The sequence below is a fragment of the Hippoglossus hippoglossus genome, chromosome 23 (assembly GCF_009819705.1).
Source record: "Hippoglossus hippoglossus isolate fHipHip1 chromosome 23, fHipHip1.pri, whole genome shotgun sequence".
NCBI classification, from domain to species: Eukaryota; Metazoa; Chordata; class Actinopteri; order Pleuronectiformes; family Pleuronectidae; genus Hippoglossus; species Hippoglossus hippoglossus.
The window spans coordinates 11,378,649-11,401,428 of record NC_047173.1 but is presented as its reverse complement, the minus strand read 5'-3'; the positions used below and the strand labels follow the sequence as shown (position 1 = coordinate 11,401,428).

At 42.4% G+C, this 22,780-nt stretch overlaps 1 protein-coding gene across 2 annotated transcripts; it reads left to right on the top strand.

Moving 5' to 3' along the window:
- The first annotated feature begins 5,522 nt into the window (after nucleotides 1-5,522).
- Nucleotides 5,523-19,545, top strand: nrf1 (nuclear respiratory factor 1). Of its 2 annotated transcripts, XM_034578185.1 has the most exons (13): nucleotides 5,523-5,680; nucleotides 7,710-7,827; nucleotides 8,013-8,154; nucleotides 8,826-8,940; nucleotides 9,107-9,233; nucleotides 9,398-9,538; nucleotides 12,168-12,326; nucleotides 12,545-12,760; nucleotides 12,881-12,979; nucleotides 13,253-13,410; nucleotides 14,313-14,411; nucleotides 15,498-15,619; nucleotides 18,461-19,545. In XM_034578185.1, the coding sequence occupies exons 2-13, from the start codon at nucleotides 7,753-7,755 to the stop codon at nucleotides 18,619-18,621; spliced, it is 1,614 nt and encodes a 537-aa protein (XP_034434076.1). In that variant the 5' UTR covers nucleotides 5,523-5,680; nucleotides 7,710-7,752; the 3' UTR covers nucleotides 18,622-19,545. The 2 variants fall into 2 exon arrangements, with proteins under 2 accessions (XP_034434076.1, XP_034434077.1); XM_034578186.1 differs by lacking the exon at nucleotides 14,313-14,411 and having other exon boundaries at nucleotides 18,461-19,530.
- Nucleotides 19,546-22,780: the final 3,235 nt, after the last annotated feature.

The following is a 22,780-nucleotide window of genomic DNA, read 5'->3' as shown; positions in this document are numbered from 1 at the left end:
GAACTTTGAATAAACAGGTGAACAGCTCTTTGTGCAGCAGCGGTGGCTTCAGGGTTCTGCAGACTGAGTCCAGGTCTTCACTCATCACGGCTCAATTACTGCACGTCACTGTTACAGTTTCAGAAAGAAAGCTGCAAACACAGGTCAAGCAAACAGCCTGTTCCATACAGACGTGTTTAGAGCAGGCACTGCACTAGTTATGATAAAATGGAACAACAATGATAATGATAAACACCTTGAAACTCCCTGTAAACGTATAGTACACTCAGCACAGTGATGACAAACCCTCACATTTTGTCGTGTACATTCTCTTGTCGTCAGTCCTTGCAGTTGAAATGTCACATCTGTTTTTTACACGCTAGAAGTTGCCTTTACAAGGTGTTCTGGACGCCACTATAGTGCCCATTTTCTGCTTTGCTCATGATGTTCAGTCTTGCGTTGAAAAACTGAGCTTGCAGGATGCACAGTCGCCCGGCTTGGAGAGGCAACACTCCCTTGTTTGGCAGGCGTTAAAACGAGCGTTCCCGGCGCCACACAAGCCGACAGGGGCCCAATTATGTTGGTCCCAGTGATCAGCGCGTGTGAGGAGACATCAAAGTGCACCTGCAGCATTTCAAAGTGCGCAGATTTCCCTCCATTCTCCTCTGCTTAGCGTTTGTCCTGGACGTTCGCACAATAACACTTTGCTAACGGGGAATAGTGTAATAATAAGTCAATAAACAGGTTCATTACATGCACTACAGTTCCAATTAAGCAGGGGAGCATGTCAGGAGGGGAGAGACAATTCACAGTGAGAGACAGCTCACTGATGGTTGTTACTCTACATTTTCAGCTTGCCTTCCCCTTCACCGTTTTTCTTGCCCTTTATTATCAACCCTCTCCACACTCCTGTTTCTATTGACAACAGGCTGTGCTTGAAGAATAACAGCGAAGCCTTGACTTGATTATCTGTAATGAAAACACTACACTCACTCCTCTCTTCCCGTCTCACACACAGCAGCAGATTCGCTCTAAAATTCTTGAATTCACTGCTTTGAAATCATTGTTCCCATCTTGTATTTATAAACCTCATAGTTAAAGAACAAATAATACGGAGAGATAGAGAGTGGAGGAGAGCTGGGGGAGAACATGATGAAACGTGCATATCTGCAGCAGGTAGACAGAAAACTAGATGAAATTAATACAAAGTCGACTATGTTCCAAACATTCAGCATCTATTCACATCCCCTTTTCCAGCTGAATGGGAAATTACAGAGAAATAACAGGAGCCCTTCCAATCAAATATCCTGTTAGATTACATAGAGCATTCATCACTGACAGCGTCCTTCAACCAAACCCCCCCGGGGGAGTGGGATCTACAAGGGGGGAAACGTGCAGCGGCTACATCTGAGCCGCTGAGAGCTGTGAAGTCGTGTGATCACCTGGAAACCTCAGCTGCAGCATCAAGGCAGGTGACAGAGCATCGATGCATTTACAACTCCGCGCCTAACATTTCTCACACTGTAGCTAATCCAACCACTGCTCCCAGTCACACGTGTGGTTTTGCATTCTGTACATGTTCTTTTTCGGCTGTGGTATGTTTGGCAAAGAAGTAAAACCAATAAACATCCAGACTGCTACGTTCAGCTGCTGATATTGACTCCTACTATTGATTACTTGAGGTACTTAAACCATTTCATCACTACATTGTTTGCGCAGCAGACGTTTGTTCATGCAACTCTGCAGCAGGTAAGGTGGCAATGTTCCCTAGCCCAGGTAAGATGATGCTTGGAAATACAAAGTCTGGTTTTGTCTGCAATGTTTTGCATCTTGAACATTTTGTAGTTAATCAGATTTTTTTGGTGTCAGCTCTAAAAAGCTAGAATCGATCAGGCTTTAAAAACTTTTGATGGAGCTACAAGAAAATCTAGGAAGAAGAAGAGAGAAGAAAATATGAAAGTCCATAAAGTGAGAACCGTGTATTCAAAGAAGCTGTTCTCTCTCAGCTCTTACACAGCGTACCCACCACGATGTAGTTTTTACTTTCAAGGTTACACTATACAGCCTTTCCTTTTTTCGAACCCTCATGTTAACACTTATTTTCTGCAACAAGAAGTAAATTCAACCAAACCTAAATTCCATATAATCCACAGGAAGATAACGCAGCACAGATTGTGGATTAATTTTGCTCCGGGGAACTAGATGGACATAATCTTTGAATGTTCCCACAGTGAAATATGCATGAATGTGTCATATCAACGGGCATGACTCTGCAGAGCAAAGTTTCTGCAGCAGTTACGGGTCAATGCGTGGCGGTACAGTGCCCCCTGCTGGCGATTGTGAATATTTCACCTTTGACTGCTCCTGAAAAGTCCAACCCTGAAAAAAACACTTGATAGAATGAGAGGTTTTCCTCAATCAGTATTATGTATGTTCCCTGAAATGCACACACAGCATTTATCTAAACCACGCAAAGCAACAATTTACGAGAACACTATTTACTGTTAAAATCTACAGTGCAATACGACTTTAAACTGCAGATTTATGTCTTGAAACAGATGCATGTTTTAACACTGCTGGGCTGAAATGATTTGGGCAAACAAGTGAACACTCTTCCCACATATACAACTGTTGAGGTGCCATTCAGCAAGGCAATAACTACTTCAATACTGGCCAGCAACAATACAGCTATGATGTTGGGGTTTTGGCTACTATGGAGTTACAACAAGGCAATTCGACCTCAAATCAACAGATTTCTGACTTTTTTTCCCAGACTAACCATCTGTGGCTCAAGAATCAACAACACACACGACCAAAGATTTATCTGAACAAACGCAACACTGGTTTGAAGCTGTGATTTAGATTCAAGCCGATCAATCTTGTTTTATGCAACGTTTAAAGAGCGACAACTGATGCCATGGAAATGTTTTGTACCGTCACTATAGGACGTCTACAGCGAGAATCATTTTCTTCACCATCGACCTCCTCTTCGGTGTGTCGCCCTCTCTCCAGTGCTTGCGAAGGTTCACACAATTACCTTCAATTATCCTCACTTACACCTCAGCAATTATATCCCTTATTGATTCCGGACCCCCAGACTGTAAGCCTTATCTCTACCCGACCACAGACCATGGATGAAAGAAGTAGAAGAAGAGAGGGCAAATAAACGGAGCTTGTTTCATTTGCCTTTCTCTCCATCATCGTACCTGAGACTGTGTTTTTCTGCAGTGCACTTGAAACACAAATTTAACAGATACACAATCCGAACCCTCGACTTACTACGCACAAATAATTGCCCAAATCTACAAAGAAAGTTCAGCAAATTCCCTCAACAAGAGTCCTCTCTTTGTTCACGTAACACCGATAATAAATTAATAATACATTCTGTCTGCAGGTTTCTAAACACAAATACACACAGAGAGAGGGACGGCAGTGAGACAGAGAGCAATGAAGGTCAGTCACACAGTATGGAAGCTGTAAAATGTGGAGTCACACACAGCGGCTCTCCTGCCAGATTTTTTGAATATGATACTCGCTGACATTTAGTGAAACACAAACATAAGCTGCTGTCACCACAGACTAATGTAAAACATCCATCATCTTGAATGCAAGCCAGGGCACCTACAGAGAGGCGCATCAATGATGCCTCACTGCCATCTCCTGTTACTGCATCTCAACCTGAGAGGCTGTGCCGCGAGAGGGATCTGTGATGCAATGCTGCCCTCCTGAGGGGTGTTTGGATTACGGCTGTCTGCTCTGTGATGCTTGTGTCCAGGAACACAGTGATCAGAAACTTACCTTATTATCCCTTCAGTCAGCTTCGTCAGGAAGGATGCCGTCTTATCGGATCAGAAGCAGAAGTTGTGCACCACAGCTTGTGTCCTCTTATACCTGAAGTGAAGCACAAGTGAAGTATTATTAGTAGGGCTGGGCTATAAAACAATTTTCTATGCTATTTTCTTCAATAGCAATATCACAAATGTTCAGTGTATATGTATTGTGCAAACACAGTGAGGAGGTATAATACATAATTCATCTACCTCAAATTTATAAAGTATTTAAAAGTGTTTATCATGCTCTTCCCACAAAGAAGAGTTGAAAACCACAACCTTAACTTAGGAGCATAGTTTACTTAAGATGTTTTTATGTTATTGTTGTTGTTTTACCCTTATCAAATTTGAGAATATTACTTTCAGATAAGGATTTCTCTCATAACTTTAACTTATATACAATATTTAAGTACTATTTGATCTTGATATAATTGTGGCCATATCCAGTCCTAACTATTAACATTACATTTATATATCTGCCAACAACACAAACCAAAATGACCAAAGTCTTTAATAAATCTAATCATTTATGCATTAACTATTATTATGAGTGACAGATACATCTCGTTAACTGACTGTGACATGCTAAACATTTCCCTTGTGAAACTCGGTGCATGTGTTGAGTTGGAGTGAACATTTACCTGTAGCCACGTGAGAAGAGTTAAGAGAAAAACATTCCCCTTTAAAAAACACTTTCATGTCTCAAAACCAAATTATTCTTCGAGTCTAACAAATGCTCGTTTCACAAAGTGTAAAAAGTCTTTAGATGAAAAGTTTGCTGAGGAGGAATCATCGCTTCCTGCACGACCCAGCTGTTCCTGATTAGAGACGCGTTCAAAGTTTGTCTTGGTCCAGTTTTCTGTGGTTTTACTCACGACAGCGTCATTAACTGTAACTGGTGTTTGTTTGTTTGTTTGTTTTTTTGGTTTCTTCTGTTGATCGTTGAACTTTTACCACAGAGGAGAACCTGAGGAGATCAGCTGAGCAGCAGCGCGCGGGTCTGCAGACAGGGGGCGTGGTTTCACAGGTCTGATGGGGCGTTCAGGGATCGCCGGAAATATCACTATATGTTGTGTGAATGAACCGATCTGGATTCAATAAAAAACAGTACTTTTGTGGTAATTTGAAAGATAAAACTTATAATAAGTTTATCGTGAATTACATAAAGTGAGTTAGTCGTATTTGCATGATTTCTTTAATGTTTTTAATGCATTCCCCAAAACACTTTTGATTGTTTTTATGTGCATCTATCTATCTATCTATCTATCTATCTATCTATCTATCTATCTATCTATCTATCTATCTATCTATCTGTCTGGCTGGCTGGCTGGCTGGCTGGCTGTCTGTCTGTCTGTCTGTCTGTCTATATATTGTTTTATGTATCTATCTATCTATATATCTATATATCTATCTATCTATCTATTTATTTATCTATTTATCTATCCATTTCTTGATCTATCTATCTTTTTATTTATCTATCTATTTATCTATCCTTCTCTCGATCTATCTATCTCTCTATTTATCTATCAATCTACTGTTTTTCCCGGTCAGTCATCACCATACAATCATTGTGTGTCCTTTTGATTAAATAAAAAAAATTAAAAAAATAAGAGCATTTCTGCTGCAGGACTTCAGATGTAGTTGTGTGTAAAACCCAAATGCATCATGAACCGTACGACTGGGGCTACAGAGCGAGTGTGCAGGGGTCCCTGAATGCAGCACTAGTGCAGATCAGTGTTGTGTGCGCGGGGCTGAGCGTGTGTGTGTGTGTGTCTGCGTGTGTTTGCTGCTGGCTCCCCTCTGTCCTCCATTACAGCTCGGATCCATCCCCGCTGTACGGCGCAGGCCCGAAGTAGCGCAGCCGCTCTGAGGTTAGTGCCCTACCGCGCAATCTCCATGTATTTCAGCCCCGGCGCAGCCGCACCATCAACCCGGCAGCGTCTGGGCGAAAGCTGCCGAGTGTTCGGATGGTGACTGGAGTCGCGTTGTGATGCATGTGTGATTGTTTTTCACCGGCGATGGATGGTGTTGTAGGCGCGTTTCGACATAAAGCTCAGATAGAGAAGAGTCGCTGTGGATGAGCCGCAGGCCGCTGGGCCTCTGTTTTGTTTTATATTGCGCGGGGTTCGTGTTGGATGCTGCGCTCACAACATTTAGCTTCCTCTTCCCTGGATTCACTTATACCCAGTGTCCGATCACCGCCGACCCGCTGCTCCCCTCGACCACAGCCTTTGTTCATTCAGAGGACCGAGACCACACCGACAAATGCTTAGCTAGCAGGCTAATTAGCCGAATGTAGGACGTTGCTAGCTTAGCTCTTCGTTGTCAGGCAGCCGGCAGGTTAGCATCAGACTGTAACGCTGCAGTAATAGCGTTATGCGTTTAACTCCAGATATCGCTACTCTACATGTGAGGTGGAAATCAGCCTCAATTCAGTCTGTGAATAAGGATATTAAGTGTAAATGTACGTGCATCATTGAGCTTGTCAGCAGCCACAGTTCATGTACTCATCACAGGCGAGATTACATGTAACAAACTCAGTCCCATGACAGATGTGGGACTCCAGATGTGTTGTCGTTTTTTTAATACTCGCTCACTGTCTCTAAAAACAATGATATCTACTTGCCAGAATACACATTAGTATAAATCAGCTGCTCACTATGAATGAATAGTATATTAAACTGCTTCACTTCATGTAAACAGCCTGTCTCCAGTCACCATACATCAACTGAGTCGTGTATTTGTATATCGTAATGTGTGATTTTCCCCCTGACACTGTAACATGGATCCATCAACACACACACACCACACACGTGCATAATACCAGTGAATATACAAACACCAATACTACTGTTTCACACTGTAAAGGCTTGTGTAGTATATTTTTTACTATCACCCACCACTGGATTTGAATGTATCACAGCCAGTCTACATTCACGTGCTGGATACATACTGCTAATCCATCTTTTGTAAGATTTAACACATAATAAATGGGATTTGTAAAACATTGCTTTCTTGCTTTTATTAAAGTAATGTTTAAGTGAAGCTCCGTGGTGATAGATTTTGAAGCCTCCTTGGAGCAGTGGTGCAGTCGGTGCACTCAGACAAGACAAATAAAACAGCTGCAGGCATATTTCTACAAATATTGAGATTTGGAGATTTGTACTATAACCTACCAGGCAATATTTTTGATTATTTTTTAATTGGTTTTCTTTCCACTCTATGTCAAATTAGATGCTTTTTCATAAGCCTGAACTAGGGCACCACCGATTTAGACTAAGAATAAATAGCCAATAAATATCAAACATGAACTGGCATGTATATTTGCCAGCATGCGCCGATATGGAAACTTTTATTTTACAGAATAAATAATGCAGAAAAGATGTGGATTTATGTTTTGTTTTTTTATTCAAGATTTATTAATTTGGTAGCATTTTAGATTATTGTTTTTGTAGTTATTTATAAAAAGTTTCTGATTAAATTGTACAATATCAAGCCTCAGTTATATTTCTTTGCCCTAAAGTTTTAACTACTACAAGTTAGGACTCTACATTTTTTGAGTCAATATTATTGACAGATATATTGGTATCAGAAATATCGGTACTGGCATCAGTCGGGCTCGAGTCTGAACTTGTTGGAAATAAGCTCATATACATAGTTGTGCTCAAGTCATTCTGATCAACATAAACAATAGTAGATTTTTGAGGACCGATGCTTAATATGCAATACTATGCATCTGAGGAACTGTATATCAATAGCCAATACAAACGAGATTAATCCCATACAAGGTCTGTGTTGATATAATGAATAAATTGAATTTATTCAGACATGATATGTGGCTAAAGCAGTCGCTACAATGTTCTTATGCTCCATCTCTACTTTTTTTTTGTCTCCACTCAGTCATTGAACCGTCGATCTAGCTGTGTAGACCGGGTGACCAATAATGGAGGAGCACAGCGTTCACCATGAACACATGACAACCATCGAGGCCGGCGCTGTCAGCCAACAGGTCCATCAGGTGAACTGATAACCCAAATAATGAACTAGTGGAAACCAGTAAGAAAGATGGCCGATCATGATTGATTGATTTTACCAGCCAGATAGGTCATTAGACTGAACCATGAACCCTAACTCCTCAGTCTCATACTAATCCTATGGTATTTTGTTCGAAACCCATTTTAATTGTCTCTTTACTGTGCATAGGTACATGTGACCACTTACACTGAAACCATGATGAGTGCTGAGGAAGACTCAACGTCCTCGCCAGATGACGATCCTTACGACGACACGGACATCCTCAATTCGGCAGGCACCGATGAGATCACCGCACACCTAGCTGCTGCAGGTAAGTCTAGACACTACTCGATAGATAGAAACCGAGCATTTGATTCTAAATACAATGCTCAGTGAGCAGATGTGCATAACTTCCATCTCTCTTGAATTCAACGAATCCAAAACAAAACATCCAAGACGTCCTGATTTCAGTGTAATGTTTTTAAGTGAACAACAGGTGGAGCCAGTGTACTGTTTAGTGGAGGCAGTGCCACCCTTTCAATGTTGCCTCATGTCAAGCTCAACTGTTGAGGGAAGGTGTCAGGGCTGACTGATAAAAAGGTTTTCTGGCTTCAGCTTTCAGTCTCAGTTTGGTTATGTTTAGACAAGTAATCTACTTAGTAAACGATCACATTTTGAGTTAAAATGGAGTCTTTCACAATGTGAGATCACGTGCAAAGGCTTTCTGGCAGAAAGCCTTGAAGGCAAACAACTCCCAACAGCTCCTGACTCCACTTTTTTTGTCTTTTGCCTTTTTGTGAGCCACAGTTGCAACTCAGCTCCCTTTCAAACCCAAGTTTCATGACTTAAAAGCATATTCCAATATTAAATCTAAAGAGGAGAATAATAATAACCACAAACATAAAGTCCATACATGTTGGAGTCATGCACAACACACAGTTTAGTGCTCATTTAAATGAATCATCTACCAGTACAAAAGCTTTCTATTTCTTCTCTTCTCAGGGCCAGTAGGCATGGCAGCTGCTGCTGCCGTGGCAACCGGCAAGAAAAGAAAGAGGCCTCACATCTTTGAATCCAACCCCTCAATCCGCAAGAGGCAGCAGACCCGTCTGCTCAGGTGAGCTTCAAACACCAAGGAAACAACTTGATCCCCCTTTCGTGTAAAACAGCTACGATGCCAGAAATGTCACTTTCAGCACCTGAGATCATTGTGCACTCAGAAGGTGGTGTACTGTGTTGCTTTTATTCTGAAGCAGACAATAAATGCTGGTGTTTGTTTACAGGAAACTAAGAGCTACACTTGATGAGTATACCACCAGAGTGGGGCAGCAGGCCATAGTGCTGTGTGTTTCTCCCTCCAAACCCAACCCAGTGTTCAAGGTGTTTGGTGCTGCTCCTCTGGAGAATGTGGTGAGTGTTCGAGTCTGTAGCAGGTTGAGCACATCGATCTGCTGCACAATTAAAACAGTTGAACAACCATTTCTATTTCTTTCCAATAATCATTTACAACTTAAGTAATCACAAGGACAAGCACTAACCTAAAATGCTGTGCCACACAACTTTCTGCCCTCCAGGTGAGGAAGTATAAGAGCATGATGTTGGAGGATCTGGAGAACGCTCTGGCTGAACACGCCCCTGCAGGTGGAGACATGGCCTCAGAGCTGCCCCCCCTCACCATAGACGGCATCCCTGTCTCTGTGGATAAGATGACCCAGGTCAGGCTCCTTACTCTCTTCTAATCTATTACACTTCAACCCACTAAGTAAACATCATCATATATGCCGCAGCGTACAGATGCTCCTCTATCTTTTGCCACCAGAGGGCATTAGTTGGAAACAAATCAGAATCCTAGGTTATTTTATGTACATTGTGAACAAGACACCTATTTTTAGTTGTTTGCACATGTCCATTGTCACTTAATGAGGTTTTTGTTCATGCAATGTCATTTAGCCGTACATTAGTTTGATGCATAGGTCTGACAACAAGCCAAGCTTCCTGTGTTTGTAGACAGGATGTGGCAGCAGTGAGTGGAGCTGCAGTGCACGCTGCTCTTTGTAGGCCTTTCAGTTTCACTGCAACATTAGCACCATTGGCAGCCTGAGTCCTCTCATCACCCGAGGGATCCCAGCTTGTTTACTCTGCCGTCCCACTGCTGCTGACGCATTCTCTGGATCATCGTCAGAGTAGCCAGCATGACAGTGGCCCTCGGAGACTTTCCTCAACCCTGGGAGCACGCTAGCCAATCCCGAGGCAGGATGAGTCCTCGGAGGGCAGGTTCTAGTTGGTGCTTGTTTTTCTGGAGGTTGTAGGATGCGATTATCTCTAGTAACCTGTTGCCTCACTCAGCTTGACCAAGCCAGGTAGAATGGTGTGGGCGGGTGTTAATAGAGGTCCCATGTGTTGGAGACAGGATGTTGTCTCGTCCCTCTGGGAAAAGGCTGAGGGACCTTGGAAATGGCAAGCAGGACAATAAGAGTGGTGCGATGAATGAGAACTAAGCTAACTTAGCTCTCCTGATCTGTATCGGGAAGACCCTGTCTTTTTTGCTGACATGTGCAGTAGATTTTGTGCAGCTGAAGAAATCCCAGTAAGGTTTAGTGACGCAGGCAGAGGCCCTGACCAGTCCGATGTACGGTGCATCTGTAGCAGGTGATCCACGGACTAGCCTGAGCCCATAATTATCCCCTAGCCTTGTTAGGGCCAGGGACCCGGCATCATAGTCTCCCTTCTTAATGCTGATTGGACCATTGCTCTGAGGATTAGGAGTGGGGTGGTGGGTGCCAGGACAACATGCCACTTAACTCACTAGCCACTGTAATTAGGCCATCTGGCCTTGTGCACATGCATCCACATACATCCACACCAGCCACAGGTGGAAATGTGTAAACCTTTTGGCTTCCAAGACCTTTTTTTCTATTGACCATCCATTTTCAATCAAGAGCCATTTTTTTATTAACTCATTGTGTAACATACTGAGAAACCGTGAACCTGTGTTTTGCAATTGTGAGTTAGAAAAGGGGTCTAAAGGGGGAGGAGGGAGGGATTTATTTCCTGCGGAACCAAATTTAGCCCGTAATGTCAAGGCAGGCAGACGCTGCAGTGCCTCATTGTGCAATATAATCCCTCAGTGATGCTTGCATATTACCAGGACACTGAGGACACTGGCACTAAACCCCACCCTAGCCCGTCAGTCAGTGAGTGAGTGTGTGTGTGTGCCTGGTCTGGAAGTGTTGACGTGATGGTGAGTGAATATATGTCTGTGTGCCACTCACTTGTGCACCTATAGTGGTGATGCTGGTGGTTGATCAATAGTGAACGAATCAGATTAGCTCAAGACCACACATGACACAAGGAAGCTAACATCTCTCTCTTTGAGTCAGCTGCCTTCATTGAACCTACACTCAGTTAGCACGTTGCTTTGAAAATAGACTAAATATCAGACGTGTGCACTGTTCAACATCACTGCAAACTGCATCCTCAACAAAGATCGTAATGGCATCACCTCTCACAAATATCTGAACATAATAACCTTGATAAAGAAAGGGTTTACTGTAGAGCTTTAGTATTAACTTTAGTTTGAACTAGGTTTAATTTATCAATGAATGCATATTTAAAATCTGATACGACTCCCAGGGAAGAAATACAAAAATAAAAATATAAATAGACATGACTATTGGATATCAGACAAATAAATTGGATAAATACATTTTGTATAATTTACTCCATTGCCAATGTAATGAATTGGCACATTTTCACAGCTGAAAAGTAACAAGGAATCGCAGCAGCGGTCGGCCCATGTATCCAGTTCACTTGTGTCCTACTTAATTGTGAATGGTGCCCTCAAATATAGTGGACCAGCACTCCCTGATACAGTCAGGTGCAGCCACAGTAATGAAATGATGATAAAATAGTTCACGTCATGAGTGATCAAAGTTAATCTAATATTTTTACTTGACATTGATTATCTTTTTTTAAAACAATATTGACCTGCTTGTCCTTATTAATGTCTCCGCTGAGTGTAGTGGGACTTTGCTGGGACAGGTTGACTGCTGAAGTGTGTTGGATCACCCCTGGTGTTCTCATGGTGTCTGTCTCACACATCAGGCTGGAGCCACAGCCATAGATTGGTCTGTTAATAAACATGAGCACATTGTTCCCCTTTTAGAAAGCCTGTTTCTATTTGCAGACCCTGACCACCTCAGCACCCAGCAGCAGGTAGCCAATCAATAGCTGCCTCCTGCAGCCTGCTCAAGGGCGTGTGTGTGACACTGTAGTTCTCCACTTTGGAGTTTTGGTGTCTGTATCATCTTTTTTTTTCTCCTATCCATCTGTCCTCTGCTTCAGGCCCAGCTGCGAGCGTTCATCCCAGAGATGCTGAAGTACTCTACAGGCCGAGGGAAGCCTGGCTGGGGTAAAGAGAGCTGCAAGCCAGTGTGGTGGCCTGAGGACATCCCCTGGGCCAATGTCCGCAGCGATGTCCGTACAGAGGAGCAGAAACAGAGGGTAAGAAAAAAACTGGGAAATACTGTGTTTGATTTGGAAAGTTGCTTTTAAAACATTTTTTATCCTATTCTGTCTCTGTCACAAATGGTATCTGATGACCTGCTATCTAGTCGACAATGAGTTACCTATTAGACAGTAGAAAATCTGTAATTTTGGCATTCGATACCAGTAGTCTTAAAGTCACTCTGTAGAATTAACTCATAGTTTGAATGGCCCAGGTTTCTTGGACGCAGGCGTTGCGAACCATCGTGAAGAACTGCTACAAGCAGCACGGACGTGAGGATCTGTTGTATGCATTTGAAGACCATCACATAACGACGGTTACCACCACCCAGCACCACCTGACCACAGCGCAAAGCATCGCTCACCTTGTGCCGTCACAAACTGTGGTACAGACCATCAACAACCCCGATGGAACAGTCTCACTCATTCAGGTACATTTTCTTGTCGCTTGGACGCTATACCCTCGAGTGGCACTTTTTCAAATCGTAATCTTGTTCAGTTTTTCTTTAAGTTATTTCACTTTCTGTATTTTTTGACTCCATCTCTCTCAGGTTGGCACAGGACACACAGTTGCCACTCTGGCAGATGCCTCGGAGCTGCCGGGTGTGACGGTGGCACAGGTTAACTACGCTACTGTGACTGATGGAGAGGTGACAGCCACGTGCACTCAAACACACACATCTTAATCAAAACATGCTTGTGTCCTGATTGTATAAAGTGCTCCTGAATTAATGACTAAAACAAAAGAATGTTGCAGCACATTAGATTATTATATTAAGCGTACTCTATGGGAGCTGTCCATTCAGCACCACAAAATCAAAACACAAATGTGTTCCCCAACAAACCTAGCACCGCACATTTTAATGTTTACGTAACATTTATCACCCCATTATTGAAATATTTTTTGGACTACTTTTCTCCAGGTGGAGCAGAATTGGGCCACCCTCCATAGCGGGGAGATGACAATCCAAACCACTCAATCGTCAGAGGCCACGCAGGCAGTAGCATCCCTGGCTGAAGCTGCTGTCGCCGCCAGTCATGAGATGCAGCCTGGTGCCACCGTCACGATGGCTCTAAACAGGTGATGCTGAGAGAATTGAACATGTGACAAGGGTTCAATGGTTGTAGAATTAGAACAAGATGGGAAAGTTACAGGGGAGATTTGGTGGGGAAGTGATTTGTTCAATTGTAGGTCTACAATCAGACCCCTCTCATCAATTATGAAGGGAACATTAGGTCTAATAGTTGAGCTTACTTACATCTTTAGCTAAGCCTCAGGTAGTTATGATACCCTACCAGTTGGATTGTCGTCAGCAGTAAAGCAGAGTTTGCACCGTAGAGCTCTCACTGCAAAACTGTCACCACTTTTTTTTGGGGGGGGGGGGGGGGGGTGGGGGGGGGGGGGCGGGGGGCGGGGGGGTGGGGGGGGGGGGGGGGGGGGGGGGGGGGGGGGGGGGGGAGGGGGGGGGGGGGGGGGGGGGGGGGGGGGGGGGGGGGGGGGTGTATAAATACTGCAGGATTTGTGTTTAGCGTTCACTGATGCAACCTCATGGGTGTTCAGTCACTGATGGTGCAGCCAGCGAGACACTGCAAACCGTAATTGCAACAGGCAGCTTTAACAACTGGACGATAATGAGGCAACTGTCAGGGCAGGTCACTAGGGTCCCCTGGAGATGAGTGAACTACAGCTGATCCTGGTTCAGCATCTAATTAATTAGCCTGTGGCCTTTATAGTGGAAGGGAGCGATGTGCACATATTAACCTGTGCTAATTTTGCTTATTAAGTAACACCAAGGCGGGTGATAAATGCATGATTCCACATAGTATGTCAAAGTCAGTAAAGGTTTGAAATACAATAAGCCATAACCTGTTGTAAAAATACAGTGAGCATTGAGTGTACAGACTGTCGTAATAAACAATGCACATGGGTTGTGTTGGACCGTTTTTCCTTTTGGGAAATGTGCCGCACACACTTTTATTCAGATGGGGCCAACTGCAGGATCTTAAAGCGTGTCCCACGGAGGACCGGTCGTCTGCAGGATCTGGTTACATCACAACAATACAGCAGCTTGAAAATCTCAGGTAGATAAATACAACCTTGCCGTAGCCTGGTTCACATGAAAACCTACAGAGCTGTAGCCACTTCTGGATCCACAGTTTTGATATTCATGAATTTAAAAGGTCTTAAACTTGCAGAATTTATCCGCCAGACTGGTTTTTCACTGCACTAGTGTCAAGGCAATCATTTCACGTGTGTGTGGGTATGTCCCAGTGGGGCTTGTTACGTGCACCCACCTGAGTCCTCCCTCCTCTCCCCTCACCTCCCCTCCTGCTGTTTACCTGTGCTGAGTTACCTTCTGCTCCACAGGCTCTGGAACATTGTGTCTCTGTTTTCCAGCTCCAGGTGGGGAACATGGCCTCCTCTCCTTTCTGCTGTGTTGAGCAAAAAATTGACACCGTATAGACAAAATGAATCAGACATGGTCAACTGCCATTACTTTGATTATTAAATATACATTGATGTAAGGTTGTGGTTATATTTTTCATGACAAAACATCAATGCCAAAATTGCCTGACTTTATTGCCTCCATCTTTTCTCGGTGCTCTCTCAGCTCCTCTTCCTTATCTGTCCATCTGTATTTCTATCTCAGATGTGATTATGAGCCAAGCTGTGAACAGTTCCATTAGTTCATAACGAAGCTGGTGTGGTAATAGGCTCATGGTAAATCCACTGGAGAGATCTGGTTGATAAAACTGCTTTGTTAGACCTGTAGCACCTGGCGTTTAGGGAGATGTGACAGATTTCTCCATAAGTCCAGACTGGAAAAGCCTCTTACATCTCATACGCTCCTACCTCTTCACCCCACATCTCTCTAATAACCCCTGCCTTTGTGAGCAGACTGTGTGTGTGTGCCCGTGTGAATGTGGTCTAGGCTTTACTCATGTTGTGGGGACCTAACTGTTTTATATTGTAGGGATTTGACTTCCTTTTAGGGACATTGAGTAATCCCCATTGCATAATTCTTTAAATTTCAAGGTGTAGACATTTTTTAAGGTAGTTTAGGTCTCCACAACATAAATCTTAGTATTTATGTGTGCACTACGTGTGTATTTGTCCTTTTTTTAACACATGATACACAACATCTGATGTATGTGTGTTTCTTGCAGTGAGGCAGCGGCTCACGCTGTAGCGACGTTGGCAGAGGCCACTCTACAAGGTGGAGGTCAGATCGTCCTGGCAGAGACGGCAGCTGCTGTCGGGGCACTAGCTGGGGTTCAGGATGCCACAGGTACATATTTATCCATAATGTTATCATCAGCACAGCAATCACTGAGGCACTGTGCAAAATACACCTCAGATGACAGTACTGTAGTTTTTCTATTTTTAAGCTAGTTGGCTTCTTCCTATCATTATATCAGTTTAGATTTTGATGAAGGTTGATGAATGTAAAAATGATAACACTTGCAAACCTTAGGAGGGAGTTTTATTTGTGCTTATTAGAGGACTCAAATGTTTTTTTTTTTTTATATATTATGAATATTTTGGAATGGATTTTTTCTATAGTGACCAATGTAAAAATAACACAAGATGTGGGCTTCTTTTCAGCTTCTCATTTTTTCAAATTGGAACTTCCCCAGCCAATGGCATTTTTAATTAGTCTTACAAAGTGGAAGCTTTCCTGTACTGACGCCTCTGAGCTCATACACTCATAATCTACTCTGTGCTGATGTGACAGACAGACACAGTGTGGTTTTGTATCTTGTAGCTGAGCTCCCTTATTTTAATGTTACGTTATGTTAGCTGCATGACCCTGTCGTCGACGTGACAGGATTGGAGCAGTTTGTAGCGACAGCTTCACATCCTTGTGGTAAACAATTAGCAGCCGTTCAAAGCATATGCTCAGTCAATATCAGTGGGCTTTAGGGCAACTGCTTGTCAAACAGGAACATCAGGTGAGGCAATGCTAATCTAACATTGATCACCAAATGTAGTAAGTATGTAGTCAATAATGTGAGTGTCATATTGCACATAAAAATAAATATTTAGGTGACACTGACGATGAAATACATTTTATATTGAGTCATTTTCGAGTGACAATTTAATTAAGTTTAATTAAAATGTATTAATTATAATTTACCTAACAATTTACAAGTTAGATTCAAGATGTTATTTTTATTTCTAATTTCTGCTTTGAATCATGGTTATTTACAATCAGTGTAATGATGCAATAAATTATATATTTCACCTAAATTCAAAGTATTAGCTACATACATCTTGTTAAGTCTTGTTCTTATTCAGGATTTCTTCTGACTAGTGCCATCCTACACAGGGATAAATACACAGACACACACTTATACAAATTACACTAGTTCCTGAGGCATCAGCCGGCCCCTCGGGGCCCCACCTAAAGAGCTTTGACTCACTCCATTATCAGTCCATGGTCTAATCACTTGGCCAGCTGTCAGCACACAGCCCCAGGTTATCTTGCTCATCTATATACATGGACATACATACACTACCAGTATATAGATTCATTTTGGCCTCTTCTAAATTCAGACAAATGCACATGTGTCTCTACCTCCTCCTCTAACTGTCCATACACTGCTTTAGCATTAAGAAAAACACAGAACTGAAGCATGTTTACATTAAATCATTGATTAAATCAGTCGTTTGTTTCACAGCTTCACCGTTGACCAGTGGTAACTCACTGTCTAAAGTAGCCTTCAAGTTTCACATTTTAACAAGTGGCAAACCAGATTTGTTTCTCAAATCAGATCTTCAGGACTGTCCACACTGTTATTTGCAAGCAATCAGATCCGATTTGTGTTTCCAGACAGCAACCTATCTGCATTGTGTAGATAATACCTAAATAATACATTGTGCAAATACAAAAATATGAACTGTGTGCCAGTCAATATTTGCACATTTTTACTCAAATGTAAATTTAATTCATTCAAATCGAAGATCTGCACCTTTTGTTGTTTGACATCTTGCTTTCTACGGGGTGCTTTGGCTGCAATAGCTCACTCAAACAACTAATGGAGCTGCCAAAGCCAGTCCTTCTTGCAAACTATTGACCTTAGCAAATCAGCGTAGTGCTGCACAGGAGTGAAGAGCACCGTTTGAAGTGTGCTGGCCCAGACACTGCTGATTGGCTTGTATAGCGACCCTTCACCAACACAGACATTCAGACCTGCACACACACCGATACGTACACACTGCGGCACCAAGGCACGGCCCTTAACGTCTTAGTAACCATGTTGGAGTGGCAGAGGAAGGCACTTCACTCAGTAGCCGTACTGTGTCTGTACATCACAGTGCCAGGCCCATGCCCTGTTCCCAATAAGCCCTCCTCTGTAATCACTGCCAGCACAATTACCTGCATCAGCACAACTTAACCCTGTCACAAATCACTGGCAAGTGGGCTTAGAGGCCAAGAGGACCAACACTTACCAACCTGACAAAAGGGGCCGTATTTTAATTTGGGAGAACTTAAGATGAATAATAATGACGGTGCAGTTTTTTAACCCTCAAATTAAATCTTTAAATATTGAAGGGACTAAAAATACATTTGAAATCTGGCCTGTGTCGTGTCACATATATGTATCTGAAAGGATTCATGTATAATTTGTGTTGGGTGCATTCGGTGTCCAGCCTCTTAGCTCACACTAATGGGAGCGGGCATGAGCCACTGCCATCCCCTACACTGACCTTCTTGCCTGCCTGTGACACTGTGACAGCTTGTAGGGTGGGGCAGAGGCCCACGTGAATGCAGCAGTAATCCCTACAGGCAAAGACACACACACACACACACACACACACACACACACACACACACACACACACACACACACACACACACACACACACACACACACACACACACACACACACACACACACAGCTGGGAATGGGGGAAGCAAGCTAAGGACGTTCAATCGGACCATTGTTCAGAAACATGGCTGCCTTCTATCACAGACAGCTTCATAGAGTGGAGTAAAGACTAATAAAGAGTAGAGATTATTAAATTGATCATTTCTGTGAGCCTAAATCAATATGTTCAAAAGACTTGTTTGCGAGATCAACAGATGTGTGTCTAAATCTGACATGTCCCACCTCTCTTCCTCAGGTTTGGTCCAGATCCCGGTCAGCATGTATCAGACTGTAGTGACCAGCCTCGCACAGGGTAACCGGCCTGTCCAGGTTGCCATGGCACCTGTCGCCACACGCATAGACAACACTGTCACTCTGGACGGCCAGGCGGTGGAGGTTGTGACCCTTGAGCAATGACTATTGGAATCCTGAAAGGAGCAGAAGGCACTGATTGGCCACCTTGGAGATTTGTTTGTCCTACTGCGCGTTGTTAATTATGTAAAGACTTGACTTTGTTGGTGTAATATTTTTTTCCCCCATTTAGCTTTTTTTTTTTTTTTTTTAGCTCTGTGATGTTGAGTATTTAGTATTTATTTCCTTACAAATTAACCTTTACTTAAAACAAAGATGAACCAAAAAGCCCGGGAGGAAAGCCACCACTGCTTCAGTGTGTTACCTATCACTGTTATGGATTTTCTACATTGTCTCTGTGCTTGAATGTTTTGTTTTTAGGATGAATTTACAATTAGGTGTAGTCAAAGCAACCACTGCTTCCCACATCATCCATCACTGCTCTAAATATCACTCTTTCCACTTGGGCTCACTTAAACCTCTGAGCTGTGGACACTCCCCGACTTTGTCCTCACATTAGATGGTAATTTATGTTTAAACACCATGTTGTCCCCTGTGCTGTTTTTACTGTGGTCCATGCACATCCTAAGATTTGTGAAGACTCAGGATACACATCAAGTTTTTTTCTTCTTTCCTGCTGGATTGCCGAGCTGACTTCTCACAGCAGCCATTTTGACGACCTAATCCATTTATTTTCAGTGCATGGATAGGATCAACCCCTCTGAATGTTATTTTTTTTAACATGAACTTCTTTGTACGTCACCTAGGACTCGGTGGTCAACATCACTTTGTATATGACAGAACGTTGGTTATACTTGGACAGGAAGTGCAAGTGTCTTTGAATTGCAAATAATCTAAAATCTTGAAACAAAAATAATTGCTTGCAAAGAATCAGCTTATTTTGATGCAGCTGTAACAGTTGGTTCCACTCTCACCAAACATGTGTATTTAAAGAAATAAAGTCCAATAGACTGACTGCTGTTTACCACTCACACTGTCTGTCTCGGTTATTAATACACTGTTCACCCAACAATTAAACCATTAATAAACTATTAAAGCAAGATTTGTCAGTGTTTTAACATTTTAACGAGGTTTGGTAGTTACAGATTACATATAATTAGGATTACGTGATCAGTGGAGTGCATATGTCCGCCAAAGAAAAATAAATCTGTTGAAATATTGTTTGAATAACTCTTACTGTAAGAGTTGGGTTATTGATTTTACACAAGTAAAATGTTTATTGTGAGGTAAACTGTTAGCCACGTTTTTAATAGCTGATGCTAATCAAATAATGCAAGTTGTATTGGCAGGTGATAGCATGGAGCTAGCTATCTAACCCAACCACCTATCCCAGCCAAATAGCCACTAGCCCCAGTCTGAACTTTCAAATTCAAGTCGAACCTTGTTGAACTTTAACTTGACCGCTTGACTGTGAGGCAAACAAAATGGAGGAAAGCTAAGGCGCTACCTAGCCTAGCATGGTACACTTTATGCACGCTAAGCTAGCATGGTATAACATACACTTTATACACGCTAAGCTAGCAGGATAACAAACACACATTGTCTTTACCTGAGTTGCTTGTTCTTGAGGATACGTCTCATTAGTTCGGTCACAACATTAGCTTGTTAGCTTACTACAAGCTAACCTACGAAGCTAACACTCATTAGCTCATAGTTCCACCCGCACTATTCAGGTCCAGGCAGAGTCACAGCTGACACATACACACCCAGTGTGTTTCAGCTTTTTATTTGAGCTAATTAAAGTAGACATTTACCTCTGGGCCATTGCTGTGTGGACGTCAGTCGGTTTTTCCAAAGGACTTTTCCCATATTAGAGATTTTGAAGTGAGTGGCTCATTCAATCATCTTTTGTAGAAAACAACACAATGTGTGTCTGCTCGGTAATAATAACATAAAAAGTGTATCAGCTTTATAACAAATTTGTATTAAAAGTGTATAAATGCACAGAATGTCTGTATGTTGTATTATTATATATTCAATTTATTGATTTATTATCTATAAACTACTGCAGTGCCTATTGTATTGCATTGTCTGTTTACTGTTAACTTGACATGTAGTGATGCTCCAGAGTCACTTCAATTTAATTATTCCTCGTCATTAGTGAGTCTCCCTCAAACAGTTCTACAATACACTGTCTCTTTTTATTTTGTGTGCAGAGCTTTTTGTCTATGGTGCAGAGTGAAGTTAGAAACTGTGTGTTCATCCTACCTGGTTTATCTGCAGTGAAGATTTTATAGTCTTTGTTTTTCATAATATTCACAGCTTTTCAAAGTAAAAGTTCTGTAATTCAGTTTGATATAATGCTTTTCAGCAACAAAGTGAACGCTGTGCTTTTACTCTGTAGACAAATTGCTAAAGACGGAGCGATTCTATAAATGTTGTTGCCATAATGGAGATATATGAATATCTGTGTCTGTCCGATATGGTGAAATCTAAATAATGATATAGTTGCTGGCCCCTGCTGTATTTCCTCGAAGGTCGTAGAAGAGGACATGTTCAACTGGGTCCACAGACTGAAATCGCACTGCCCCGCCCCCACTGACTGCTACAGAGCACCGTTTTCCTGTTTGTGAAATCTTTATTAATATTGAACATATTACAGGAAATTTGACACTGCGTTTCCTGGGGTCATTAACAATACACATGCCAAGTGTGAAGCCAATAACATGGAAGGTTCTCTAGATATTCGTTCCACATACAGACAGACGTTTGTGAAATTAGTGGGTAGACATTGAGCAGTGAAAAAAATAATGGCATAACAGTTTATGAAGAAAACATAAGACTTGACTTTGACTACAGATACAATTTTACAACCATATCTATCCTTTTTCTGAGCGATACATTGCCGCAAAACCCGATAAGCCCCACACTCGCCTGCAGCTCCCCCACCTTCCCTCCCTGCCGTGACCGACGAGGCCATGATTACATCATAAGCTGCCCGAACCTCCTCTGCTTTAAAGCCTGGGATTTACCAGCAGGGCCCTTCTGTTGCAGAGTAGGACGGAGAGAGAGGGAAGCGTTCAGGCCTTAATCTATCAGGCGTCAGTGTATATCCCGTTCTTCCTCCAGATTAAAGCTGGAGCAGGTTGCATTTACCACACATAGAAAAATATCCCATTTATTCTTGTTTTAGGTTGAATTCTCCTTCTTGCCATCATTAGATTGAAGTCACTGGGAGCAGTGCATCGTGTGGGACGAGAGAAAGAATCGTAGGTGTGTGGCACGCATGCACATCAAAGTCACTGCAGATTAAGGAGGCCTTATTAGCATCCTTTCTTGGAAAAAGACCCACATGCTAACTATAGCCTCTCCCGCCTCTATCTCTGTCTGTGTCTGCTTTGACAACTTTCAGATTAGGAAGAAGTGACACAACTTGTCTCAAAGTGACATTGTTCTCTCCATCCAATTAACTTAAATTTTCCAGTTTACGTATTTCAATTTGATTTAATATTCTCAAAATAAGACTTGAAATATATTTAAAGTGTGGACTCTGCCTTCATTTGCAAAATGATTAAAAGAGAATTCCGTGTTTGACAGAGACCTCTTCCATCTCTTTTTATATGGTGTTTTGTGATCAAACTGATGAAGAATCTATTTCCTATATCTCTCAAAGATCCAGCGTCAGTAAAATGATTGACATGGCTCTTGTGATCAGAGCTGCACATCTTGGCGAGATGAGGGAGACATAGCGACTGACATTGTCTTTATCCAAACAAAAGATGCTTTCATAATGTTTGTGTTTTTGTTCAAATCCACAACAAAAATTACAATAAATTCAACTTGTTAAACTTAAACATACCATCAATGACCCTCATGAAGGTCATTGTATCACAAGTACTCATTATAACATTCTTTAGGGCTGCGATGACAATAATATTTATTGGTAAATCACACCACTCACACTATCTGCTTCCTCAGCCTCAGAGCTTTTACGAGGAAAGAGCTGCATTGCATGTGACAGTGTTACAAGTTACATCATCGTGCAGTGCACTCTTCCAATCGCCACGTCCATCAACTGACTTTGAACCTGATTGGATGTCATGAAAAACATCCAATCTGGGCAGTCGGGCTGCGGAGTGAGTGCTCGCACTCTGCACAGGGGGGCAATAGGTTTAGTGGTGGAGGATCACTGGGCAGAGGAGAGGCAGCGCTATTGATCCTCCTCAGTCGGAGGACGAGGCGGCAGCCAGGGCTCCACAGGGGG